This window comes from Somniosus microcephalus, chromosome 19, assembly GCF_052327205.1.
Source record: "Somniosus microcephalus isolate GS21.2 chromosome 19, FLI_Smic_1.0, whole genome shotgun sequence".
Classification (NCBI taxonomy): Eukaryota; Metazoa; Chordata; class Chondrichthyes; order Squaliformes; family Somniosidae; genus Somniosus; species Somniosus microcephalus.
Window position 1 is genome coordinate 57,144,451 of NC_141005.1, and position 22,159 is coordinate 57,166,609.

Genomic DNA, 22,159 nt, shown 5'->3' on the forward strand with positions numbered 1-22,159 from the left:
AACCAGTGGATGTGGTGTATTTGGATTTTCAGAAGGCATTTGATAAGGTGTCATACAAGAGGTTATTAAACAAAATTAGGGCTCATGGGATTGGGGGTAATACACTAGCATGGATTGAGGATTGGTTAACAGACAAAAAACCGAGAGTAGGAATAAACGGGTCATTTTCGGGTTGGCAGGCTGTAACTAGTGGGGTACTGCAAGGATCAGTGCTTGGGCCTCAGCTATTCACAATCTACATCAATGATTTGGATGAGGGGACCAAATGTAATATATCCAAGTTTGCTGATGATACAAAGCTGGGTGGGAATGTAAGTTGTGAGGAGGATGCAAAGAGACTTCAAGGGGATATAGACAGGCTAAGTGAGTGGACAAGAACATGGCAAATGGAATATAATGTGGAGAAATGTCAAATTATTCACTTTGGTAAGAAAAATAGAAAAGCAGAGTATTTTTTAAATAGTGAGAGATTGGGAGATGTTGGTGTTCAGAGGGACCTGGGTGTCCTTGTACACGAAACACTGAAAGTTAACATGCAGGTACAGCAAGCAATTAGGAAAGCAAATGGTATGTTGGCCTTTATTACAAGAGGATTTGAGTATAAGAGTAAAGATGTCTTACTGCAATTATATAGGGCCCTGGTGAGACCACACCTGAAGTATTGTGTACAGTTTTGGTCTCCTGACCTAAGGAAGGATATACTTGCCATAGAAGGAGTGCAACAAAGGTTCACCAGACTGATTCCTCGGATGGGGGGGATTGTCCTATGAGCTTAACTGTTTGCTAACCAGAAACAGTTAGTCCCTGTTTCCTACTCCCCTCCCTACTCCCGGAGCACTGAGGCAAATTGCCCCCTTTCCCCAATAGTGGGATGGTCTAACTCAGTACAGGTAGACTACCCTTTATCCGGACTTCCGAAAACCGAAACCCTCTAAAAACCGAAGGTTTTTTCGTTCAGCGTAAGTCGTACGCACGACTTACGCTGAACGAAAAAACCGAAGGTTTTTAGAGGGTTCCGGTTTCGGAAGTTCGGATAAAGGGTAAGTCGTGCGCACGACCCCCCGCCGACCCCCCCGCGGACCCCGCCGGCCCCGACAACCGCCGACCCCGCCAGCCCCGACAACCGCCGACGACCCCGCCGGCCCCGACAACTGCCGGGACCCCGCCGGCGCCGACCCCGCCAGCCCCGACAACCGCCGACCCCCCCGCGGACCCCGACAACCACCGACCCCCCCGTGGACCCCGCCAGCCCCGACAACCGCCAGCAGGACTTGGTGTTCTGATTTTGAATTTTGCGGATTATGCAACCCCACTAATCTCAGATCCTTTGCAGAAATGTATTTACTCACTGAGTCACCTGGGTTACTCCAATCACTTTTCATCTCTAACACTGTTTGTGATGAGGACAAGAATTTGCAAGATCAGCGTACAGTTTTGAATGCACCACGGCCTCTCGGACAGTCAATTTCTCACATCAGGCATGACGTGCACTCCAAAGCTCAAGACTAATAGGATCCACCTTCCACAAAGATTTTACATTTAAACCAGATCTCCAGGACCACGGGCAAGTCATATACTCAGTGTGTCAGAATGCTAGATTAAAAGGAAACCAACCGCCGGCCCCGACTGACTTATGCTGAGCGTCAGCGTAAGTCGTGCGCACGACCCCCCGCCGACCCCCCCCCCCCCCGCGGACCCCCGCCGACCCACCCTCCGAAATCCGAAATTCTCCTTTATCCGAAACTCGGCTGGTCCTAAGGTTTTCGGATAAAGGATAGTCTACCTGTACAGACTGGGAATCAAATCTGAAACTTTTCTGATTCCTATCACTCAACAACCACTCACTGTCTTAACCAGCTGAGCGGCCAAGGAGCTCAACGTTTACATCGTAATGATTGAAGAAAAAGGCAGGCCTAACCTAGGACAAATATCTTTATAATCCTTCTGTCGCCCAACATAAACAGGACAGTTAAGCAACACAAGAGCATGTAAGCGTTACATAAGGCTGAAGCCACCACTTGTTGACTTGCCTCACAGTTTTCTCTCCCACCAGAAGTGTGATTGTGTCAACTCCACTTGGCACGTGTCCAGAGTACCAGGTTCAAATCGGAACTCGCCATGTGAGAAATCACAGGGGCAACCAATCTGCCTTCCTGTTAGACATCTGATTATCAGTGTCCCCACCTATCTGAAAGTCAACTCAAATTACAAACCTCAGTTAATTATTTCATGAGCATGGATGTTGAAATTATACATTTACTAATTGTACTGAGCTCTATAGAATCATAGAAAGTTACAGCACAGAAGGAGGCCATTTTGGCCCATCGTGTCCGCGCCGGCCAACAAAGAGCTATCCAGCCTAATCCCACTTCCCAGCTCTTGGTCCAAGTACTTTTTAAATGTGGTTAGGGTTCCTGCCTCTTTCAGGCAGCGAGTTCCAGACCCCCACAACCCTCTGGGTGAAGAAATTTCCCCTCAAATCCCCTCTAAACCTTCCCCCAATTACTTTAAATCTGTGCCCTTGGTTTTTGACCCCTCTGCTAAGGGAAATCGGTCCTTTCTATCCACTTTATCTGTGCCCCTCATAATTTTATACACCTCAATAAGGTCTCCCCTCAGCCTCCTCTGTTCCAAGGAAAACAGACCCAGCCTATCCAGTCTTTCCTCATAGCTAAGATTCTCTACTCCCGGCAACACCCTTGTAAATCTCCTCTGTACCCTCTCTAGTGCAATCACATCTTTCCTGTAATGTGGTGACCAGAACTGCATGCAGTACCCTAGCTGATGCCTAACTAGTGTTTTATACAGTTGACGCATAACCCCCCTGCTCTTGTATTCTATGCCACGGCTAATAAAGGCAAGCATTCCGTATGCCTTCTTAACCACCTTATCTACTTGGCCTGCTACCTTCAGGGATCTGTGGACATGCACTCCAAGGTCTCTTTGTTCCTCTACGCTACTCAGTGTCCTACCATTTAATGTGTATTCTCTTTCCTTGTTCCTGCTCGTCTACTTGTCTATAAAATACCATTCTCTGCAACTTCTAAAATTTCTGATTTTTGTCCTCCTAGTATGAAGCTACTTTTTTTTTTAAGGGTCTCCAGCCTCCCCTTGTGAGCCACGCACCATTTCCAGACAAGGGTGTGTAGATGACATGCTCCCAGGCCTCTATCAACAGCACTCAGCTGGCCACTAGGAGGTGCTCAAGAATAGCCTGAGGGTGACTCAACATGATATGGCAGAGGAGGAGTAGGTCAAGGGTGAGATGTTAACCTAAATACAAAAGTTGTTTGTAAAAGAAAGAGGCTTATGAAATATATTTGAAAAATGAAATGTTTTGAAAATAGAACCAAACCAGCACAAAAAGAGGGACCCTGCAACATTGAGTCTTCTCTACCACTGACCACCAACCTTTCATTCATACTAATGAGACCCTTTTGATTCACACTCCATTGTCCACTGTATGTGGCTATTTCTACCATCTCTGTGTTGCACTGAGTACTGGTGATTTACATATGTTGATGCAGTCGCCATGACAACCTAGTTTGTTTATGTAAAAGGAGGCAACTGAACTTTTTTTTAATTTCAAAGAATTGCTCAATGAGAAACAGGATGGGCGAGTTAGTCATGGGTCTGAAGAAAGTAAACAGAATCGCAAGCCAGTAATCCTTAGCCGCAGTTCAGTACAAGTCACAGAGAAAGGGTTGTCTGGAAGGTACATCTGTCAGAGATGGTAACCCCCTTCTTCAGTGTGTAACTTAACATCTTAAATAAAAGTTTCACGTTAAAGCAGATGTTCCTTTTCTCCAAATCATTCTTTAACCCATTCACAGTTTGCCATGTTTGAAAGGTTACAAGATCATAAGATAGGTTCAGATGAAGAGGGCCCTACAGCCCATTTGACTACATCCTTCCAGAGTGCCAACCCTACCATCATCCCTTTACAGCATCCAGCTGTTTTTTAAATTTATCCAAGGTCCTGTTGGTCAAAGAAATAGCTCCTGATATCTGTCCTAAACTTTCACTTTATAAGCCTTAACCTGTGTCCTCTTGTTCTGTTTCCCTGGCTTATCAAAGATTTTTCCAGATTACTTTTCCCATCCCATTAAGAATCCTAAATATCTTCCTAAAATCCTCTCCAAGATGCCACTTTTTGAGCCTGCAGAACCTAGCTTATCTACGTGTAATTTATGCCTTAATTGGTATTGCTGGCAGCATAATTATTAATACTGTGATCCTCCCATTCACCGCCATTAATTAAAAGTGCTTTAAAAATCCCACCGAGTAAAATGCCTGCTGGTACTGCCGCTTATAGATGAGCCAAGTAGACCAGTTCCTGCTAACCATAATGTCCCAGGGCCATACATTCCTTAGTGGCTAAGGTCCATATGGAAACTCCATTGTCGCCCTATAGGGGGGCGCTGAGCCATTCCAGCAGCAGAAAAAGATAGTCTCTTCCTCTGACAGTAGAATTTATATAGCAGTGGGAGAGAGGCGGGGACGTTTTTTTTTAATGGTGAACTTGGCATCTCCAGAAGCAGCTGGTTTACTTTACAGTATTGCCCCCGAAGTGGGGACTGCTCTTGCTGGCGGTGACAGCAGTGCTGTATGGTAAACGAGGTATAAAAAGCTGCAAACAGTCTCCGCAATGCATTTAGACTCGGTCAGTAAATGCGGAATGTCAACTTTGAAACAACAACAACAACTTGAATTTATATAGCACCTTTAACGTAAAATGTTCCAAGCAGGATCATTATCAAAAAAAAAAAAAAAAATCGAGCCACATGAGATATTAGGACAGGTGGAGGTAGGTTTTCAGGAGTGTATTAAAGGAGGAGAGGGAGGTGGAGAGACTTTGGGGTGGGGGGATGTGGAATTCCAGAACCTAGCACCCAGGCAACTGAAGGCACGGTCGCCAATGGTGTAGTGATTAAAATTGGGGATGCGCAAGAGGCCAGAATTGGAGGAGCACAGAGATCTCAGAGGATTGTAGAGCTGGAGGAGTTTACAGAGAAAGGAAGGGGCGAGGCCATGGAGGGATTTGAAAACAAGGATGAGAATTTTTTTTAAATCGAGGCATTGCCGGACCAGACGCCAATGTAGGTCAGTGAGCACAGGGGTTGTGGGTGAACGGGACTTGGTGCGAGTTAGGGCACGGGCAGCAGAGTTTTGGATGAGTTCAAGTTTATGGGGGACCGAAGATGGGAGACCGTCCAGGAGAGCATTGGAATAGTCAAGTCTGGAGGTAACAAAGGCATGGATGAGCAGCAGATGAGCTGAGGCAGAGGTGGAGACAGGCGATGTTACTGCTGTTTCTGGTGTGAATGGAACTAGTGGTAGGTGTTGTGTATGTACCTTTAAGGGAATAACTGGTCTTAGACTGCAGTACTGGCAGTGACCACCCCTGTATAAAAGGCCCTAGTAGTTTCAGTTTCAAGCTGCCTCTTGTTCAGTAAAGTACCTGTTAACTGTTCTCCCGAAGTCCGTGTATTATTGAGGCGCGGACTTTACAGTGGCGACGAGTAAGTTCGAACTCACCTGCAGTGTGGCATCATCTCACGGGGATCTCGCCTGAAAGGAAGGTCCTGGAAGGTCGTAGTCTGAGCAACGGGCATCGACCGAGGGCAACCGCCCAAAGAATCCATCGGTGTTTGGAGAATTGCGGGAGAGACTGTGGTTCCAGCGAATCATGCTGGTAGCAGGTAGCGCGCTGACCCTTCCGGACTGCGGCGGGCTCAAGCTCGATTGAGCGGCTCTACAAATCGGGCCGCGCAGCGTCGCCGGGAAAAGAAAACAAGAGAGAGAGGGTGGAGCGCACAGGGCGCGGTCGGTGCTCGAGAACGGGACAGCGGAGAGAAACTAAACGGGGGGGAAGGAAAGCGAGACGCGCCGAAGCTGCGGGTCGCCGCCATTACCCCGTAGAACGCTAGGAGCAGCGTGGCAGTAAGGGGAAGAAGCAAAAGTGCGGGAGGCACCATTTTATCCCATTGGGGAAGAAGCAAAAGCGCGGGAGGTGCCATTTTATTCCATTGGGGAAGAAGCAAAAGCGCGGGAGGCGCCATTTTAAATCGCCCAAGATGCCGAAAAGTGGCAGTATCACTGCTTTCGACAATGAGGTAGAAGACTGGACCACGTATGTGGAAAGAATTGTAGTGTACTGCAAGGCAAATGAGGTGGCTGATGGAAAGAGGGCGTCGGTATTATTAAATCTGATGGGTGCGAGTACGTACGGCCTATTGCGGAATTTAATTACCCCAGCTAAACCAATGGAGAAAAGTTTTGAGGAGATTGTTCATATCTTACAGGAACATCTAAGCCCTACACCACTGCTGATAGCAGAAAGATTCAAGTTCCATAAAAGAAACCAGCACAAAGATGAGAGCAATGCTGACTATCTTACGGAACTACGCAAGTTATCGAAGCACTGCCAGTTCGGAGCAGGACTGGCAGACACCTTACGGGATAAGTTTTTCTGCGGGCTCCAGAGTGAAGGAACCCAGAAACGACTACTTTCAAAAAAGGACCTGACGCTAGAACAGGCTTTCAGCGTGGCAGTATCCTACGAAGCAGCACCACGGGGAGCTGCGGAAATACAACAGAAACCACAAGAATACAGCGCTAACGAAATGGCGTATGGAGCCGAAAAGTGCTATCGCTGCGGCAGAACAACCCATGAGCAGAAGGACTGCTGGTTTAAAGACAAAATATGCAGGCAATGCGGGAAAATGGGACATATAGCAAGAGTCTGCAGGTCGGGAAAGAAGACCAACACGACAAGAACTACTAAGGAACAGTACAGGAAAGTAAAGAAACTGACAGATAGTAGTTCAGAAGATCAGGAGAGTGATGAGGACTCCGGGAGCAGGCGACTAAGTTGTTTAAAGTTACACAACGTGATCGCAAAAGAAGATCACCGAACCATTTGGGTCACCCTCATGATAGCAGGGTCCCCAGTGAAGATGGAATTGGACACAGGATCAGCCCTAACTGTCATGAATCGACGAGACTATGAGCGGCTATTCTCACACATACCCTTAAAGGACACGTCCATTGTATTGAAGACATACACGGGACAAAAGGTCTACCCCAGAGGAAAAATAAGGGTGCCAGTTGAATATAACGGAAAGGAAACACAGAAACTATACATGTATATACTACGAGATGGAGGAACACCATTATTGGGACATGAATGGATCCGAAGACTACAATTGGATTGGCATTCCATTCTGGCACTAACTGTGACTGACAAAAAAGATGATGACGTCGCACCTGAACGTCTGTCACAAATTCTATCTGACGCGGAAGAGGTGTTCCAACAAGGACTTGGGACTCTAAAAGGAGTAAAGGCAACCATAAAGATTGAGGATAACGCAACCCCAAAATTTTTCAAGGCCAGACCGGTGCCATACGCGATACACCCAGCTGTGGAAGCTGAACTGGAGAGTCTGGAGCGTTCGGGGGTGCTGTCTAAGGTGGACTAGAGCGAGTGGGCCACACCCATCGTTCCTGTAATGAAGAAAGCATTGAGCAGCACGCCTGGGGAGCCAAGGAAGGTTCGCATCTGTGGGGACTTCAAGGTGACTGTGAACCCAGTCCTGCACACAGTACAGTATCCGCTTCCGCGGATAGAAGATATTTTCGCCTCACTATCTGGAGGGAAACGTTTTACAAAGATTGACCTGGCTCAAGCGTATCTACAAATGGAGGTGGAAGAAGCATCTAGGAAATACCTCACGATAAACACTCACAAAGGCCTTTACCAGTACAATCGACTGGTATTTGGGGTAGCATCGGCCCCGGCTATGTGGCAGAGGGCAATGGAACAAGTCCTGCAAGGGATCCCGGGGACCCAGTGTTATTTGGACGACATCCTGGTTACGGGCGAAAATGACAATGAACACCTTGCCAACCTGGAACAGGTGCTCACGAGATTGCAGGAATATGGGCTACGAGCCAACCGTCCCAAATGCGAGTTCTTCAGGAGACAAATCTTGTATTGTGGCCACATGATTGATGAGGAAGGGTTGCATAAGTCGCCAGACAAGATTGAGGCTGTAGTCAAGGCTCCAGCACCAGAAAATGTGTCGCAACTGAGGTCGTTCCTCGGGTTGGTGAACTACTACCATAAGTTCTTGCCGAATTTATCTACAATTCTGCACCCACTGAACGCCCTCCTTCAAACTGGTGTAACATGGAAATGGAGTGATGAGTGTAAGCGTGCCTTTCAGGAATGTAAATGCCAAATCACTTCAAAAGAAGTATTGGCCCACTACAACCCAACACTACCGATTCGGTTGGCATGTGATGCGTCACCTTACGGCATTGGAGCGGTGTCACACAAATTCCGTGACGGTTCAGAGAGGCCAATAGCCTTTGCATCGCGCTCGCTAACCTCAGCCGAGCGTAACTACGCCCAGATTGACAGGGAAACCCTCAGCCTGCTGTGGGGGGTGAAGAAGTTCAATCACTATCTGCACGGGCAGAAATTCACCCTACTGACTGATCATCAATCCCTGGTCTCAATTTTTAACCCAAAGAAGGGCGTTCCGGTGATGACGGCGCAACGGCTGCAAAGATGGTCACTTTTTCTAGGGGCACATCAGTATGACATAGAGTACAAAGGTACGAAACAACATGGAAACGCTGATGGGCTGTCACGCCTACCGTTGCCTACGGCGGAAGAAGCACCTGCAGTGGACCCGGTGGAGATATTCCATGCGACCATAGTCGAATGTTTGCCTGTTACAAACGCAAGTATTGAGAAGGAAACCCGAAATGACCCGACACACTCTCGGGTCTATGATTTGACGGTGAAGGGATGGCCAGCATATGGCGACTCACTGTTGCCAGCATTCTCGCCAAGGAGGGAACAGCTGTCAGTGTGCCGGGGAACCTTGATGTGTGGATCCCGAGTGGTAATTCCACCCAAGTTGAGAGATAGAGTACTCAATGAGCTTCACGAGGGTCATCTGGGAGGGGTAAAAATGAAGAGCCTAGCCAGGGCGTTTGTGTGGTGGCCGGGAATCGATAAAGAAATCGAGGATATGACCAAGAGATGCACAGGATGCCAGAAGGTCCAAAACGCTCCACCACAGGCCCCGCTACATCCATGGGAGTGGCCCTCATCTCCATGGCAACAGGTACACATTGATTTCGCTGGTCCATTTATGGACTCAATGTTTCTAATCGCTGTGGTGGACGCCCATTCGAAATGGCCAGAGGTCATTAAAATGTCCTCCACCACCACGGAGAAAACTATTGCAGTCCTAAGGACCATCTTCGCCAGGAACGGGTTGCCAGAACAGATCTGTTCCGACAATGGCCCACAGTTTGTGTCTGAGGATTTCCGGAGGTTCCTGAAGAATAATGGGGTGAAACATTACACATCTGCCCCATATCATCCAGCCACAAATGGATTGGCTGAGAGGTTTGTTCAGACCTTTAAAAAGGCCATAAAGGCAATGTATAATGACGACATACCACTGCAACACAAGATGGATAACTTCCTGTTTGCTTACCGGAATGCGACACATGCAGTAACCAACCAAACTCCAGCCGTACTGTTTTTCAACCGGAGACTAAGATGTCGCTTGGATTTGCTCAAACCAAACATAAGACGAGATGTTGAGGATAAGCAGTTCCAGCACATAAATGAGAAGCCAACCAGGAGCTTCAAGATAGGGCAACCAGTCTTGGCCCGCGACTACCGAACAGAAAAATGGCAGCCAGGCACGATATGCACACAGCAGGGACCACTAATGTACACAGTGGACGTTGGAGAGAGCATCGTGAGACGCCATGCTGACCAGATTCTAGAGTCACAGGAACAAGCCAAACCTGTACCACAAGCATGTGCACCTGGTAATGAGCCCGAAGTACAGATTGCGTCTACCTCAGAAGCAGGGGTATTGGAAGCTGACGAACCAACCAATGACAATGAGCCAGAATTGACTCCACCGCCAGAACAGGATACTCGAGAAAGGCGCTATCCAGTCCGGATCAGGAAGCCTCCTCAAAGACTGAACTTATAAATGACTATTTCAGTTGATGTATATATTACTGAGAAAATTGTAATTGTAATTAGTTATTATTTAGTTGTTAAATGAATGTTATGTACTGTTTATCTAAAAGGGGAGGAATTGTTGTGTATGTACCTTTAAGGGAATAACTGGTCTTAGACTGCAGTACCGGCAGTGACCACCCCTGTATAAAAGGCCCTAGCAGGCTTCTGTAGTTTCAGTTTCAAGCTGCCTCTTGTTCAGTAAAGTACCTGTTAACTGTTCTCCCGAAGTCCGTGTGTTATTGAGGCGCGGACTTTACAGTAGGAAGTAGGTATTGGAAATAGAGTGCACTCTGTTAGTAGAAATTCATTGGAGCCTGGAGTTTCTCTGTAATACAAATATTCTCTGAATCTGCTAGTTACCTGAGCTGCCAGTATCATCCCTGTGGTGAAGTGTCACTCACCTGAGATGTAAGCGATTCCCTGTGGAGACAGCAGCACTTCACTGCACACTGATGGCTGGCTGATGCCACACAAGGTATCATTTGCACTTCTAATAACCTAGAAAAGACCACAGCTGAAATAAATGAAGTCCTATTTATATATTTTTTTAATTGAATTCTCAAGAGTTTATATTCACAGCTATCTTTTATGAAGCCCTTGTACATTTTGATTACATAGGAGTATATTAAGGTATTCAGGTTTCTTGGTATGGACGTGCCTGTGCCCGACAGATATAGGAGCTGAGACAACTTGTATGTTCTTGGACTCTGGGGATCAGTCAGGCTTGAGAGCAGGGGTTAGGGTTAGGTAGTCATGTTGATTATCTTTTCCCATAGGTATCTGGTTTACTATGTCAACAAGAACAACAACAACTAGCATTTATATAGCCTCTTTAACGTAGTGAAACATCCCATGGCGCTTCACAGGAGCGTAGTCAGACAAAAATTGACACTGAGCCAAAGAAGAAGACATTAGGACAGTGACCAAACGTTTGGTCAAAGAGGTAGGTTTTAAGCAGCGTCTTAAAGGAGGAGAGAGAGGTAGAGAGGCGAAGAGGTTTGGGGAGTGAATTCCAAAGCTTAAGGCTTACAAGGGTGAAGGCATGGCTGCCAATGGGACAAAGAAAGTGGGAGATGCACAAGAGGCCAGAGTTGGAGGGAAGCACAGTTCTCTGAGGGCATTGGGACAACAGGTCAGGTTCATTAAGTGAGCCGGCCAGAACTGGACCCGAACCACTTGATATTTCTCCAGTGCCAGACAGAAGCCAAATTACACTCGTTCTGACTGAGATATGTCCCACATGTGATTTGACCACATTCTTTGTCGGGAGTGCTGCATGCCACCATTGGGGTGGGGCACACCTCGTTGTAGCTAGTAGTCAGGGATGTGCTAGCTTGCTTGCTGTGGGGAGAGGGGGTTATCCTCGCTCTCCAGTGGTAAGGCCCAGAGGCATTGAGTTGGGTCCTCCGGAATTACAAGGTCAGTCATGGTCATTGTGGTGTCCCAGATTGCCATCCCGAATGGGTGAATGCGGAACATGACCAGAATATGTGCAGGAGGGTGCCCTTCTTGCCCTTCAGAAATGAAAGTGTTGAGTCCGATGTGTCAACAATGAATGCAAAGCTGTCACAGTCAATAGATCTATACGTACCTAGGCATTACAAAGCAATTGATAATTACGCAGATTATAAACCAGTGAGAGCCCGTGGTCATTAGAGTTTAGTCCTGATACTATGAAGTGTAGTCATTTATTTAATTCAGTTGTTCCCATTTCATTTCTCACTCTACCACTTAATTTCCAGGCATTCCTGCTCATACTTGCAATGAAGCTTGCATGGAATAGGCTATTTTCTCTCAATATACCTGAACAGTTCAGCCAACGGAGTGATTGTTCCCACTTGGTGAGAGGAAAGGAAGAACAAAGTGGCATTATTTACTCAGCTCCTAGTAGTAACGCGTGCAGGACAGACCCGGAAGACCACTTTGCTTTCCAGGCCCTACACATTTACAGAACCAACTGGCCACCAGCTGCGATCTTTGACTAATTCTGACTGGCAAATGGCCTCAGAGAAGTCACATGGGATTGAAGGCCGATAAATCCCCAGGGCCTGATAATCTACATCCTAGGGTACTTAAGGAAGTGGCCCTAGAAATAGTAGATGCATTGCTGATCATCTTCCAACATTCGATGGAATCTGGAACAGTACCCATGGATTGGAGGGTAGCTAATGTTACCCCACTATTCAAAAAAGGTGGTAGAGAGAAAACGGGGAATTACAGACCGGTAAGCCTGACATCGGTAGTGGGGAAAATGCTAGAGTCCATTATAAAAGATGTAATAGCAGAGCACTTGGAAAACAGTGACAGGATCGGACAAAGTCAACATGGATTTACGAAAGGTAAATCGTGCTTGACTAATCTACTGGAATTTTTTGAGGATGTAACTAGTAAAATAGATAAGGGAGAACCAGTGGATGTGGTGTATTTGGACTTTCAGAAGGCTTTCGATAAGGTCCCGCATAAGAGATTAGCGTGTAAAGTTAAAGCACATGGGATTGGGGGCAAGGTATTGACTTGGATAGAGAACTGGTTGGCAGACAGAAAGCAGAGTTGGAATAAACGGGTCTTTTTCTGAGTGGCAGGCAGTGACTAGTGGGGTACCGCAGGGATCGGTCCTTGGACCCCAGCTATTCACAATATATATTAATGATCTGGACAAGGGAACTAGATGTAATATCTCCAAATTTGCAGATGACACAAAGCTGGGTGGGCGTGTGTGCTGTGAGGATGATGCCGAGAAACTACAGGATGATTTGGACAGGTTGGGTGATTGGGCAGAAACATGGCAGATGCAATATAACGTGGATAAATGTGAGGTTATCCACTTTGGTGGCAAAAACAGGAAGGCAGATTATTATCTGAATGGCAATAGATTGGGAGAAGGGGAAGTGCAACGAGACCTGGGTGTCCTTGTGCACCAGTCGCTGAAGGTAAGCATGCAGGTGCAGCAGGCAGTTAAGAAGGCAAATAGTATGTTGGCCTTCGTAGCGAGAGGGTTTGAGTACAGGAACAAGGCTGTCTTGCTGCAGTTGTACAGGGCCTTGGTGAGACCACATCTTGTGTATTGTGTGCAGTTTTGGTCACCTTATCTGAGGAAGGATGTTCTTGCCATGGAAGGAGTTCAGCGAAGATTCACCAGGCTGATACCTGGGATGGCAGGAATGACGTATGAGGAGAGATTGGGACGATTGGGCTTGTACTCGCTGGAGTTTAGAAGAATGAGAGGGGATCTCATTGAAACTTATAAAATTCTGACAGGACTGGACAGACTAGATGCAGGAAGGATGTTCCCGATGGTCGGGGAGTCCAGAACCAGGGGTCACAGTCTAAGGCTAAGGGGTAGGCCATTTAGAAATGAGGAGGAATTTCTTCACCCAGAGAGTGGTGAACCTGTGGAATTCTCTACCACAGAAGGCAGTAGAGGCCAATACATTAAATATATTCAAGAAGGAGTTGGATATATTTCTTAAGGCTAAAGGGATCAAGGGGTATGGGGAGAAAGCAGGGACCGGGTACTGAATTTGGATGATCAGCCATGATCGCATTGAATGGCGGAGCAGGCTCGAGGGGCCGAATGGCCTACTCCTGCTCCTATCTTCTATGTTTCTATAAACAGCTGGAATGGAAAATAGAATTGCCACAAGTGCAGCAGGCGTGATTGTCTGAGGCTTGTTAAGGCAGTTTAATGTTACTTTTATATTTAATGCTGGGAGGGAAAAAACAGTGCAAGAGGAGACCTCTCCGACTTCTGAGCACTGCTCTTTCCTTGTGATTGTACCAGCACGCTGATAGTCCCTGTTTGGGGAGCCAAAACGGACATCCTGCGTCTTCCATGCCTGTAATGGTTGCTGTTGGGATCCATAAACAGTTGGTGATGGGCACTGTCCAAGGCATAGAGTTTGTCTTTGTTATAATATAGCGTGCCAGCAGCAGCATGGGTGCAGGATGCTTGTTGCTGACCACATACAATCTTTAAAAAAATGGATGTAAAGAAGAAATCCAAGTTATACCTGAAATGCTTGATATGGAGTCTAAAAAGTAGGAATAAATTCCCATTGATCTCAATTTTATATATTTAAATATGCAATTTTTAAAAAGAAATACTCCTTTGTATCAACTGCTATTTGCCAGTGCCCTCAAAGCCTCTACTTCAGGAACAACACAATAAGCATCGTTACACTTCACATGAATCCTTTTTTTGGTTAGCCGGTTATTTGATGCATGGAAATTCATCACCATACTTGGGAAGCACAGACTACACTTTCACATTCCACTTATCCAAGTCCAGAGACATTAGGCATTATTGCAAAGAGCCAGCCTTAAGCAACCCCAAGTTTGGTAGGAGTACCACTGGAGATTAACTGGCTAAAACTGGTTATCTAACCAGCACAGAGCATTACTGAACTTCCTGAGACTTGGCCAGCTAGGATTGCCCTACCAGTTGGGGCATTGGCTTGCAGAGTTCCAGCCCCCAGTGACAGGTCTACCTCTCCAAGTCCCATTAATTATCCTGGCTGGTCAGTCATCAACAAAATGTCCTGGAGGGCTGCAGTCCTTCCTAGCTCAGGTAGTAAATTGCTGAGTTTGCTGCAAAGTGTTGACTCACTTCCAATCTCACACTGCCATCTTTACTCCACTTAATCCTCAAAGTTGGAATATTTAATAACTGGTCATTTCACAACAATAAGCAGGGAACTGAACGTTCACTAGGCTGACAACTGATTCCTAGAAAAGCCTTATCAGTGGTGTGATGAGCAGCGCAACTCACCACTGGCTTTTAATATAACAAATAGTGGGGCGAATTTAGTGTTTAGTGGTGTAACAAAAACTTGGATGCAGTAGCACCTTGAGTTTCATCCCAGCAGCAGATGATGTTTGAATCACAATGTTGGTCCAGTGTTTAGCTGCACCAAAGGCAAACATAAAACAGATATTAATTTGGCTTATGCCAACTACCAATACGTTAATGCTGAGGGAGATTCACTATCAGTACAGTTTTACATTACCTGCATGGTGGTTATAGAGTGGTTTCATAATGCTAGGGGGAATAAGTTAACTCAAAACAGCATTGCACAACTCTTTTTTTAAGAGCAGGGAGAGGCTGGAATGGAGTGGGCAAAGAGAAAAACAAAGAACTTGATAGCGTGTTAGAAAATCCTGAGTGGTGTTGGGATATCAAGAGACAAAAATCACTGAGGGTAAAATGCAACTTTGGCTGGGGCGTAAAATGGGCAGTAATGAATCGGCGCCCATTATACACCCCGCCCGATTTTCCCTTCCATTGACGGCGGGGTGTAGAACAGGCAGCTGATCCGCTACCGCCCAATTTGTGCCCTCCCGCTGAAGTTTAATTTTACCCCCACTGTGTTTTATTTTGTTTGTTTATTAATGTGAGGGGCATTAAAATGGAACATGTCTCCAGATTCCTGAGCCAGGTATAGCAGGAGTTCATTCTCAACTGCACCAGAATACATTTTTTAATTCCCCACACCTGCTATCCCTATACTCTTCTGTGTGAGACTGACAATTTAGCGCAAACCTTTATTGACTCAAGGGAAATTTACTGCTGTTTACCCACATCCATAAGGAACTGGGATGAGACTGCCTCAACCTCATTTTGCACAACTTAATTAAAGCGAGCAGGGAATCAATTTTTTTTTTCAATTTAGGACTAGTAAATAGTAATTAGGCCTAGCATTTTATAACCTATAAAAAGAGACAGCAGGCTTTCATCCCATCAGTCAGGGCTCTGTTCAGAATGAGGTCCTAGAGGTAAAAAGACAGTGTGGGAACTCACTGCCCTGCCCAGTTACCCAAATCCCCATCCATTTGCTTATCAGGGGTATTTTTGCACTGTAGTTGCTGTGTTTTGTACAAACAAACACAAAACCAAATGGGTTGAAATTGGACTGTGCAGTACTGGTGACTGACATATTATCACATTTCTATGAAATGCCTTTGTCCACTATTTTAACAAAGCTATTAAACCCCCTCCTTTATTTTAATTGACAGCACAATGTCAACTATTGTCAAACAGTACACATTATAGCATTTATATTAAGACTGCATTTCCACTACAAGTGAAGCATCAACAAACTTTAAAAAAAAGGATCTTTTTTTGTTTGTGCGCATCAAGGGAGGAGCTATTAGCTGCAGAGAATGGGACACTTTTCCATTTTAGAGGCCTAATGTCAGCATCAATCATTCAATTAAAAAAAAAACACTGAGTATAGCGTAGCTAACCAGAGAATAAAATTCCTTTTGCACTGGCCTCCAAGCGGAGTCCGGCATCTCCGCAGTGTTTCTTCTAAATAAAATACTTGGGCCTCGGCATTAGGAGAGAACATTAGCAGAAATGGTAGAAGTCAACAGAACTATCAAAACAAAGATTCTGTATTTTACCTTATAAATACTGTTGAGGCATCTCTGCAAACTGTTGACTTTGGCTTCCATGATGCACTGTACGCGAATACTGACTGTCAGAATGAAAATGAAAACATTTTTAAATTAATGATGGTTGGGGAGTAAAAATGAAAATTGTGCTGTAGCACTCGATGTGGGGTAGAATTGCTACAGGAGTCCATAAATGGTTAAACACATTGTTGCTGAGAACTTCTTTTTTACTTTAAGATCCTGCCCAACTTTTGGACAAAACAGTCTAAAACAATAGGCAATTCTCTGCTGTGTGTGCACGATGTATAACATATTAAATACAGGTTTATTTGTTTGTGTGTGTGTGTGTGTACGGATTTATTTCTGTGTGTGGGGGGGGGGTGATTGGTACGGATTTATTTCTGTGTGTGGAGGGTTGATTGGTACGGATTTATTTCTGTGTGTGTGTGTGGGGGGGGTTGATTGGTACGGATTTATTTCTGTGTGTGGGGGGGGTGATTGGTACGGATTTATTTCTGTGTGTGGGGGGGTGATTGGTACGGATTTATTTCTGTGTGCGTGTGTGTGGGGGGGGTTGATTGGTACGGATTTATTTCTGTGTGTGTGTTTTGGGGGGGTGATTGGCATGGATTTATTTGTGTGTGGGGGGTTTATTGGTACGGATTTATTTCTGTGTGGGGGGTTGATTGTTTTCTAATCGCTAGAAGTCTTGCTGTTCATCTTTTTCCTCCAGAATCTTTTGTAGAAATTTGTGCCTCATTGCAAACTGTAATGATTCTTTTATCGAAACATGTTAATAACCAAACTACAGTACATAGAGGCTGCAAGTTATGGAGGTTGGATCTTTTACTCCATATGTTTAAACATTCCCTGTACCGTTATTGGTTTGATTATGTCCTTCCTGGTTATGTACTTAAGCAAAGCCTGTAGATTACCGATGTAACAGATAGTACCTAATGATCCCAAAACAATCTGACAGCAACATTACTGAAATGTTAGAGATTACAGGAATGAGATGGATTATAAACTCGTTTAAACCTATGTGAATGGCTTGTTTTTCATAGAAAGGAACATGCAGAAAGAAGCCAGTTACATTGAACATAAAGTAGGGAATAATAAGAAGGGTAGGAGAGATAAACTAGGAAATTAGAGGCTTATTAGTCTAACATCTGTTGTGGAGAGGTTACTAGAATCTGTTATCGGGGACAGAGTGACTGAGCACTTGGACAAACATGAACTGACCAGAAAGAGTTTCAGACCATGGAACACATCACATCAACCTGCCCACTAAGATCTGTTGCGGGAGGCACCTCATTTCTCCACTCGGCATCTCAGGAGGCCATCGAATGGACAGCCAAACTAGACATCCCATTATAAGCTTTTCCCGTCATATGAAAGTAGTAGTAGCACAGAGGTGCAGCATGGATTTGTTAAGGGTAAGTCATGTCTAACAAATCTAGTTGAATTTTTGAGGAGATAGATAAAAGAGTGTCTATGGGTGTCATTTATATGGACTTCCAGAAGGCATTCAACAAGGTTCCACATAAGAGATTATCAAAAATGAGAGCACATGGAATTGGAGGCAACCTATTGACAGGGATAGGGAAATGGTTAGGAGGTAGGAGATAGTGAGTAGGGATAATGGATATGTACTCCAATTGGCAGGATGTGACTAGTGGTGTCCCCCAGGGTTCTGTACTGGGGCCTCGGCTTCTCACTATATTTATAAATGACTTTGATAAAGGAATAGAGAGCTGTATATCCAAGTTTGCTGACAACATGAAGTTAGGTGGCACGGTAAATAGTGTAGATGGGGGCAGAAAGTTGCAAAGGGACATTGATAGATTAAGTGAGTGGACAAAACAATGGCAGATGGAGTGAAGTGTGAGGTCATCCACTTTAGACCCAAGAAAGATAGATCAGAGTATATTCTAAATGGTGAGAAGCTGGGAACTGTGGAAGAACAGAGAGATTCAGGAGTCTAAGTACAGGAATCACTAAAAGCCAGTGGACTGAACAAAAATAATTAAAAAGACTAATGGAATGTTGCCTCTCAAGGGGGTGGAAGTTATGTTACAGTTATATAAAGCTCTGGTTAGACCCTATTTAGAGTGTTCAGTGCAGGACACCGCACCTCAGGAAGGGTATACTGGCCTTGGAGGTGGTGCAGCACAGATTCACCAGAATGATACCGGGGCTAAAAGGGTTAAATTATGAGGACAGGTTTCATAAACTAGGCTTATATTCCCTTGAGCACAGAAGATTAAGGGGTGATTTAATTGAGGTGATTAAGATGATTAAAGGAATTAATAGGACAGATAGAGAGAAACTTATTTCCTCTGGTGGCGGAGTCCAGAACAAGGGGACGTAACCTTAAAATCAGAGCTAGGCCTTTGAGGAGTGATGTCAGCTGTGAAATGGCTCTAAGGTGAGATGTGTAAGCAACAGTTCCTTGCCAGCAATTTCCGTGAGGGTTCTCCTGACCTCCCACCGTACCTTTGATCAGCGGAAACCCTGAAGAAATAGTGTACAGGGCTGTTCATGCTGTTTCTCCAAGGTTTACCCCTGATCTTTCACCAAAGTTGCAGGTTCTCGATCAGGGGAGATCAGAGGTTCTACCATCCTGTTTTTGAGAGACTACATCGTTGCCAATCACTAGCTTTTTGTTCAAGGCCACAGACCCAAGCAGGATCTTCACGGGTTACACCATGGATTTTTTTTTTTTATTCGTTCCTGGGGTGTGGGCATTGCCCAAATTTACAGGGAACTATTTCCTCTGGGGTGTGGAAGGCCAGAACAAGGGGCCAAAACCTTAAAATTAGAGCTAGGCCACTCGGGGGTAATGTCAGGAAGCACTTCTTCATCCAAAGGGTAGTGGAAATCTGGAACACTCTCTCCCTAAAAAGTTGTTGAGGCTAGATCAATTGAAAATTTCAAAACTGAGATTGATAGATTTTTGTTAGGCAAGGGTATTATATGTTATGGAACCAAGGCGGGTCGATGGAGTTCAGATACAGATTAGCCACGATCTAATTGAATGGCGGAACAGGATCGAGGGCCTACTACCGTTTCCTATGCTTCAAAAGTGTGGGACTCGGCAGCCTGGAAAGATGAGTCATGATGTACACACTGAAGCTGGCAGAAGTTTAGAACATTCTGCAGATTAGTTTATAAAAATGATGAAAGGCTTGTTCTGCTTGCAAAGGCTCTTATAATTACATCGGCTTTCCATAATCCAAACATTACTAGCCTAATCGCAAACAACACGTAGGGGCATGCTGCCTCTTTTTACAGTGTCTTACGCTTTTAAACTCGTCAGAATCAACATGGGAGCAGATACATTTTGTGTAGATTCTCCCCAATGTTTTTTCAACATCCTGAAGATCCATTTCAGCAGCTTAGTGACGTCCTGTCAGAAACAAGTGTGGCATGTTTACATCATTCTACAGCAGCAACCAACTAATCTCCCTCATTTTGATGAAAGGGAATTCATATTTCCCTACATAATCTAAATCAAGAATAGTACAGTATATTCTTTTCAACATTTAATATGTTTGAAATGCACCTTTTAAAGTGTAGTGCAAAGTATTCAAAATAATCACCAATAATAGCTTGGCTTCAACAGGTTCGATGTTGAAATAGGAGACCTCAGACTGATCAAATGTTAAAAGGAAAGGAAGTACAGCTGTACTTCCATTTAAATTGCGATTTTTACGACCTCAGGACATCCTAAAGCGCTTTACAGCCAATAAGTACCTTTGAAGTGTAGCCACTGTTGTAAATTGTGGCAGCCAATTTGCGCACAGCAAGGTCCCACAAACAGCAGTAAGGTTTAAAATAATTGGCAAAATAGCCAGGGGGGAGATGAGTCCAATTTTTTTTTTTCTTTACACAGGAAGTTATGATCTGGAATGCACTGCCAGAAAGGGTGGCGGAAGCAGATTCAGTAGTAACTTTCAAAAGGGAATTGGATCTCTACTTTATTAATTCACGGGATGTGAGTCTCTGACCTGCCCTTGAAGCCACAGTATTTATGTGGCTGGTCCAGTTAAGTTTCTAGTCAATGGTGACCCCCTAGGACGTTGATGGTGGGGGATTCGACGATGGTAATGCCGTTGAATGTCATGGGGAGGTGGTTAGACTCTCCCTTGCTGGAGATGGTCATTGCCCGGCACTTGTGTGACGCGAATGTTACTTGCCACTTATCAGCCCAAGTCTGGATGTTATCCATGTCTTGCTGCATTCGGGCACAGACTGCTTCATTATCTGAGGAGTTGCGAATGGAACTGAACACTGTGCAGTCATCAGTGAACATCCCCACTTCTGACCTTATGATGGAGGGAAGGTCATTGATGAAGCAACTGAAGATGGTTGAGCCTAGGACACTGCCACAAGAAACACCTGCATTAATGTCCTGGGGCTGTGATGATTAGCCTCCAAAAACCATAACCATCTTCCTTTGTGCTAGGTATGACTCTAGCCAGTGGGGAGATTTCCCCTTGATTTCCCAGCCGAGTGGTCCTGGGGGAACCCAAACTGAGCATCGGTGAGCAGGTTGTTGGTGAGGAAGTTCCACTTGATAGCACTGTTGACGACACCTTCCATCACTTTGCTGATGATTGAGAGTAGACTGATGGACCACTCGGCTCCAGACCTCATTACAACCTTGGTCCAAACATGGACAAAAGAGCTGAATTCCAGAGATGAGGGGAGAGTGACTGCCCTTGACATCAAGGCAGCATTTGACCTAGTGTGGCATCAAGGAACCCTAGTAAAACTGAAGTCAATAGGAATCGGGGGGGGGGGGGAAACTCTCCAATGGCTGGAGTCATACCTAGCACAAAGGAAGATGGTTGTGGTGGTTGGAGGTCAATCTTCACAGCCCCAGGACATCGCTGCAGGAGTTCCTCAGGGCAGTGTCCTAGGCCCAACCATCTTCAGCTGCTTCATCAATGACCTTACCTCCATCATAAGGTCAGAAGTGGGGATGTTCGCTGATGACTGCACAGTGTTCAGTGTCATTTGCAACTCCTCAGATAATGATGCAGTCCATGCCCACATGCAGCAAGACCTGGATGACATTCAGGTTTGGGCTGATAAGTGGCAGGTAACATTCGTGCCACACAAGTGCCATAAAAAGACTATCTCCAAAAAGCAAGCGTCTAACCACCACCGAATCCCCCACCATCAACATCCTGAGGGTCACCATTGACCAGAAACTTAACTGGACCAGCCACATAAATACTGTGGCAACAAGAGCAGGTCAGAGGCTGGGTATTCTGTGGTGAGTGTCTCACCTCCTGACTCCCCAAAGCCTTTCCACCATCTACAAGGCACAAGTAAGGAGTGTGATGGAATACTCTCCACTTGCCTGGATGAGTGCAGCTCCAACAACATTCAAGAAGCTCGACGCCATCCAAGACAAAGCAGCCCGCTTGACTGGCACCCCATCCATCACCTTAAATAATCACTCCCTCCACCACCGGCGTACAGTGGCTGCAGTGTGTACCATCTACAAGATGCACTGCAGCAACTCGCCAAGGCTTCTTCGGCAGCACCTCCCAAACCCGTGACCTCTACCACCTAGAAGGACAAGGGCAGCAGGCGCATGGGAACATCACCACCTCCAAGTTCCCCTCTAAGTCACACACCATCCTGACTCAGAGGTATATCACCGATCCTTCATCGTCGCTGGATCAAAAT

At 45.5% G+C, this 22,159-nt stretch overlaps 1 protein-coding gene across 5 annotated transcripts in view; it reads right to left on the reverse strand.

The window, feature by feature from the left end:
• The window catches only part of LOC147104482 (synergin gamma-like), a 35,732-nt gene that overhangs the window by 8,228 nt on the left and 5,345 nt on the right, over nt 1-22,159 (reverse strand). For 2 of the 5 annotated variants that reach the window (XM_085961813.1, XM_085961818.1), the window contains exons 2-4: nt 19,797-19,865; nt 16,466-16,539; nt 10,465-10,561 (exon numbers count right to left, since the gene is read on the reverse strand). In XM_085961813.1, coding sequence (XP_085817939.1) covers nt 10,465-10,561; nt 16,466-16,539; nt 19,797-19,845 — 220 coding nt within the window. In that variant the 5' untranslated portion in view covers nt 19,846-19,865. Of the gene's footprint in view, nt 1-10,464; nt 10,562-16,465; nt 16,540-19,758; nt 19,866-22,159 lie in introns of those variants that run through there. The other 3 variants (XM_085961817.1, XM_085961815.1, XM_085961816.1) reach the window with 2 other exon arrangements.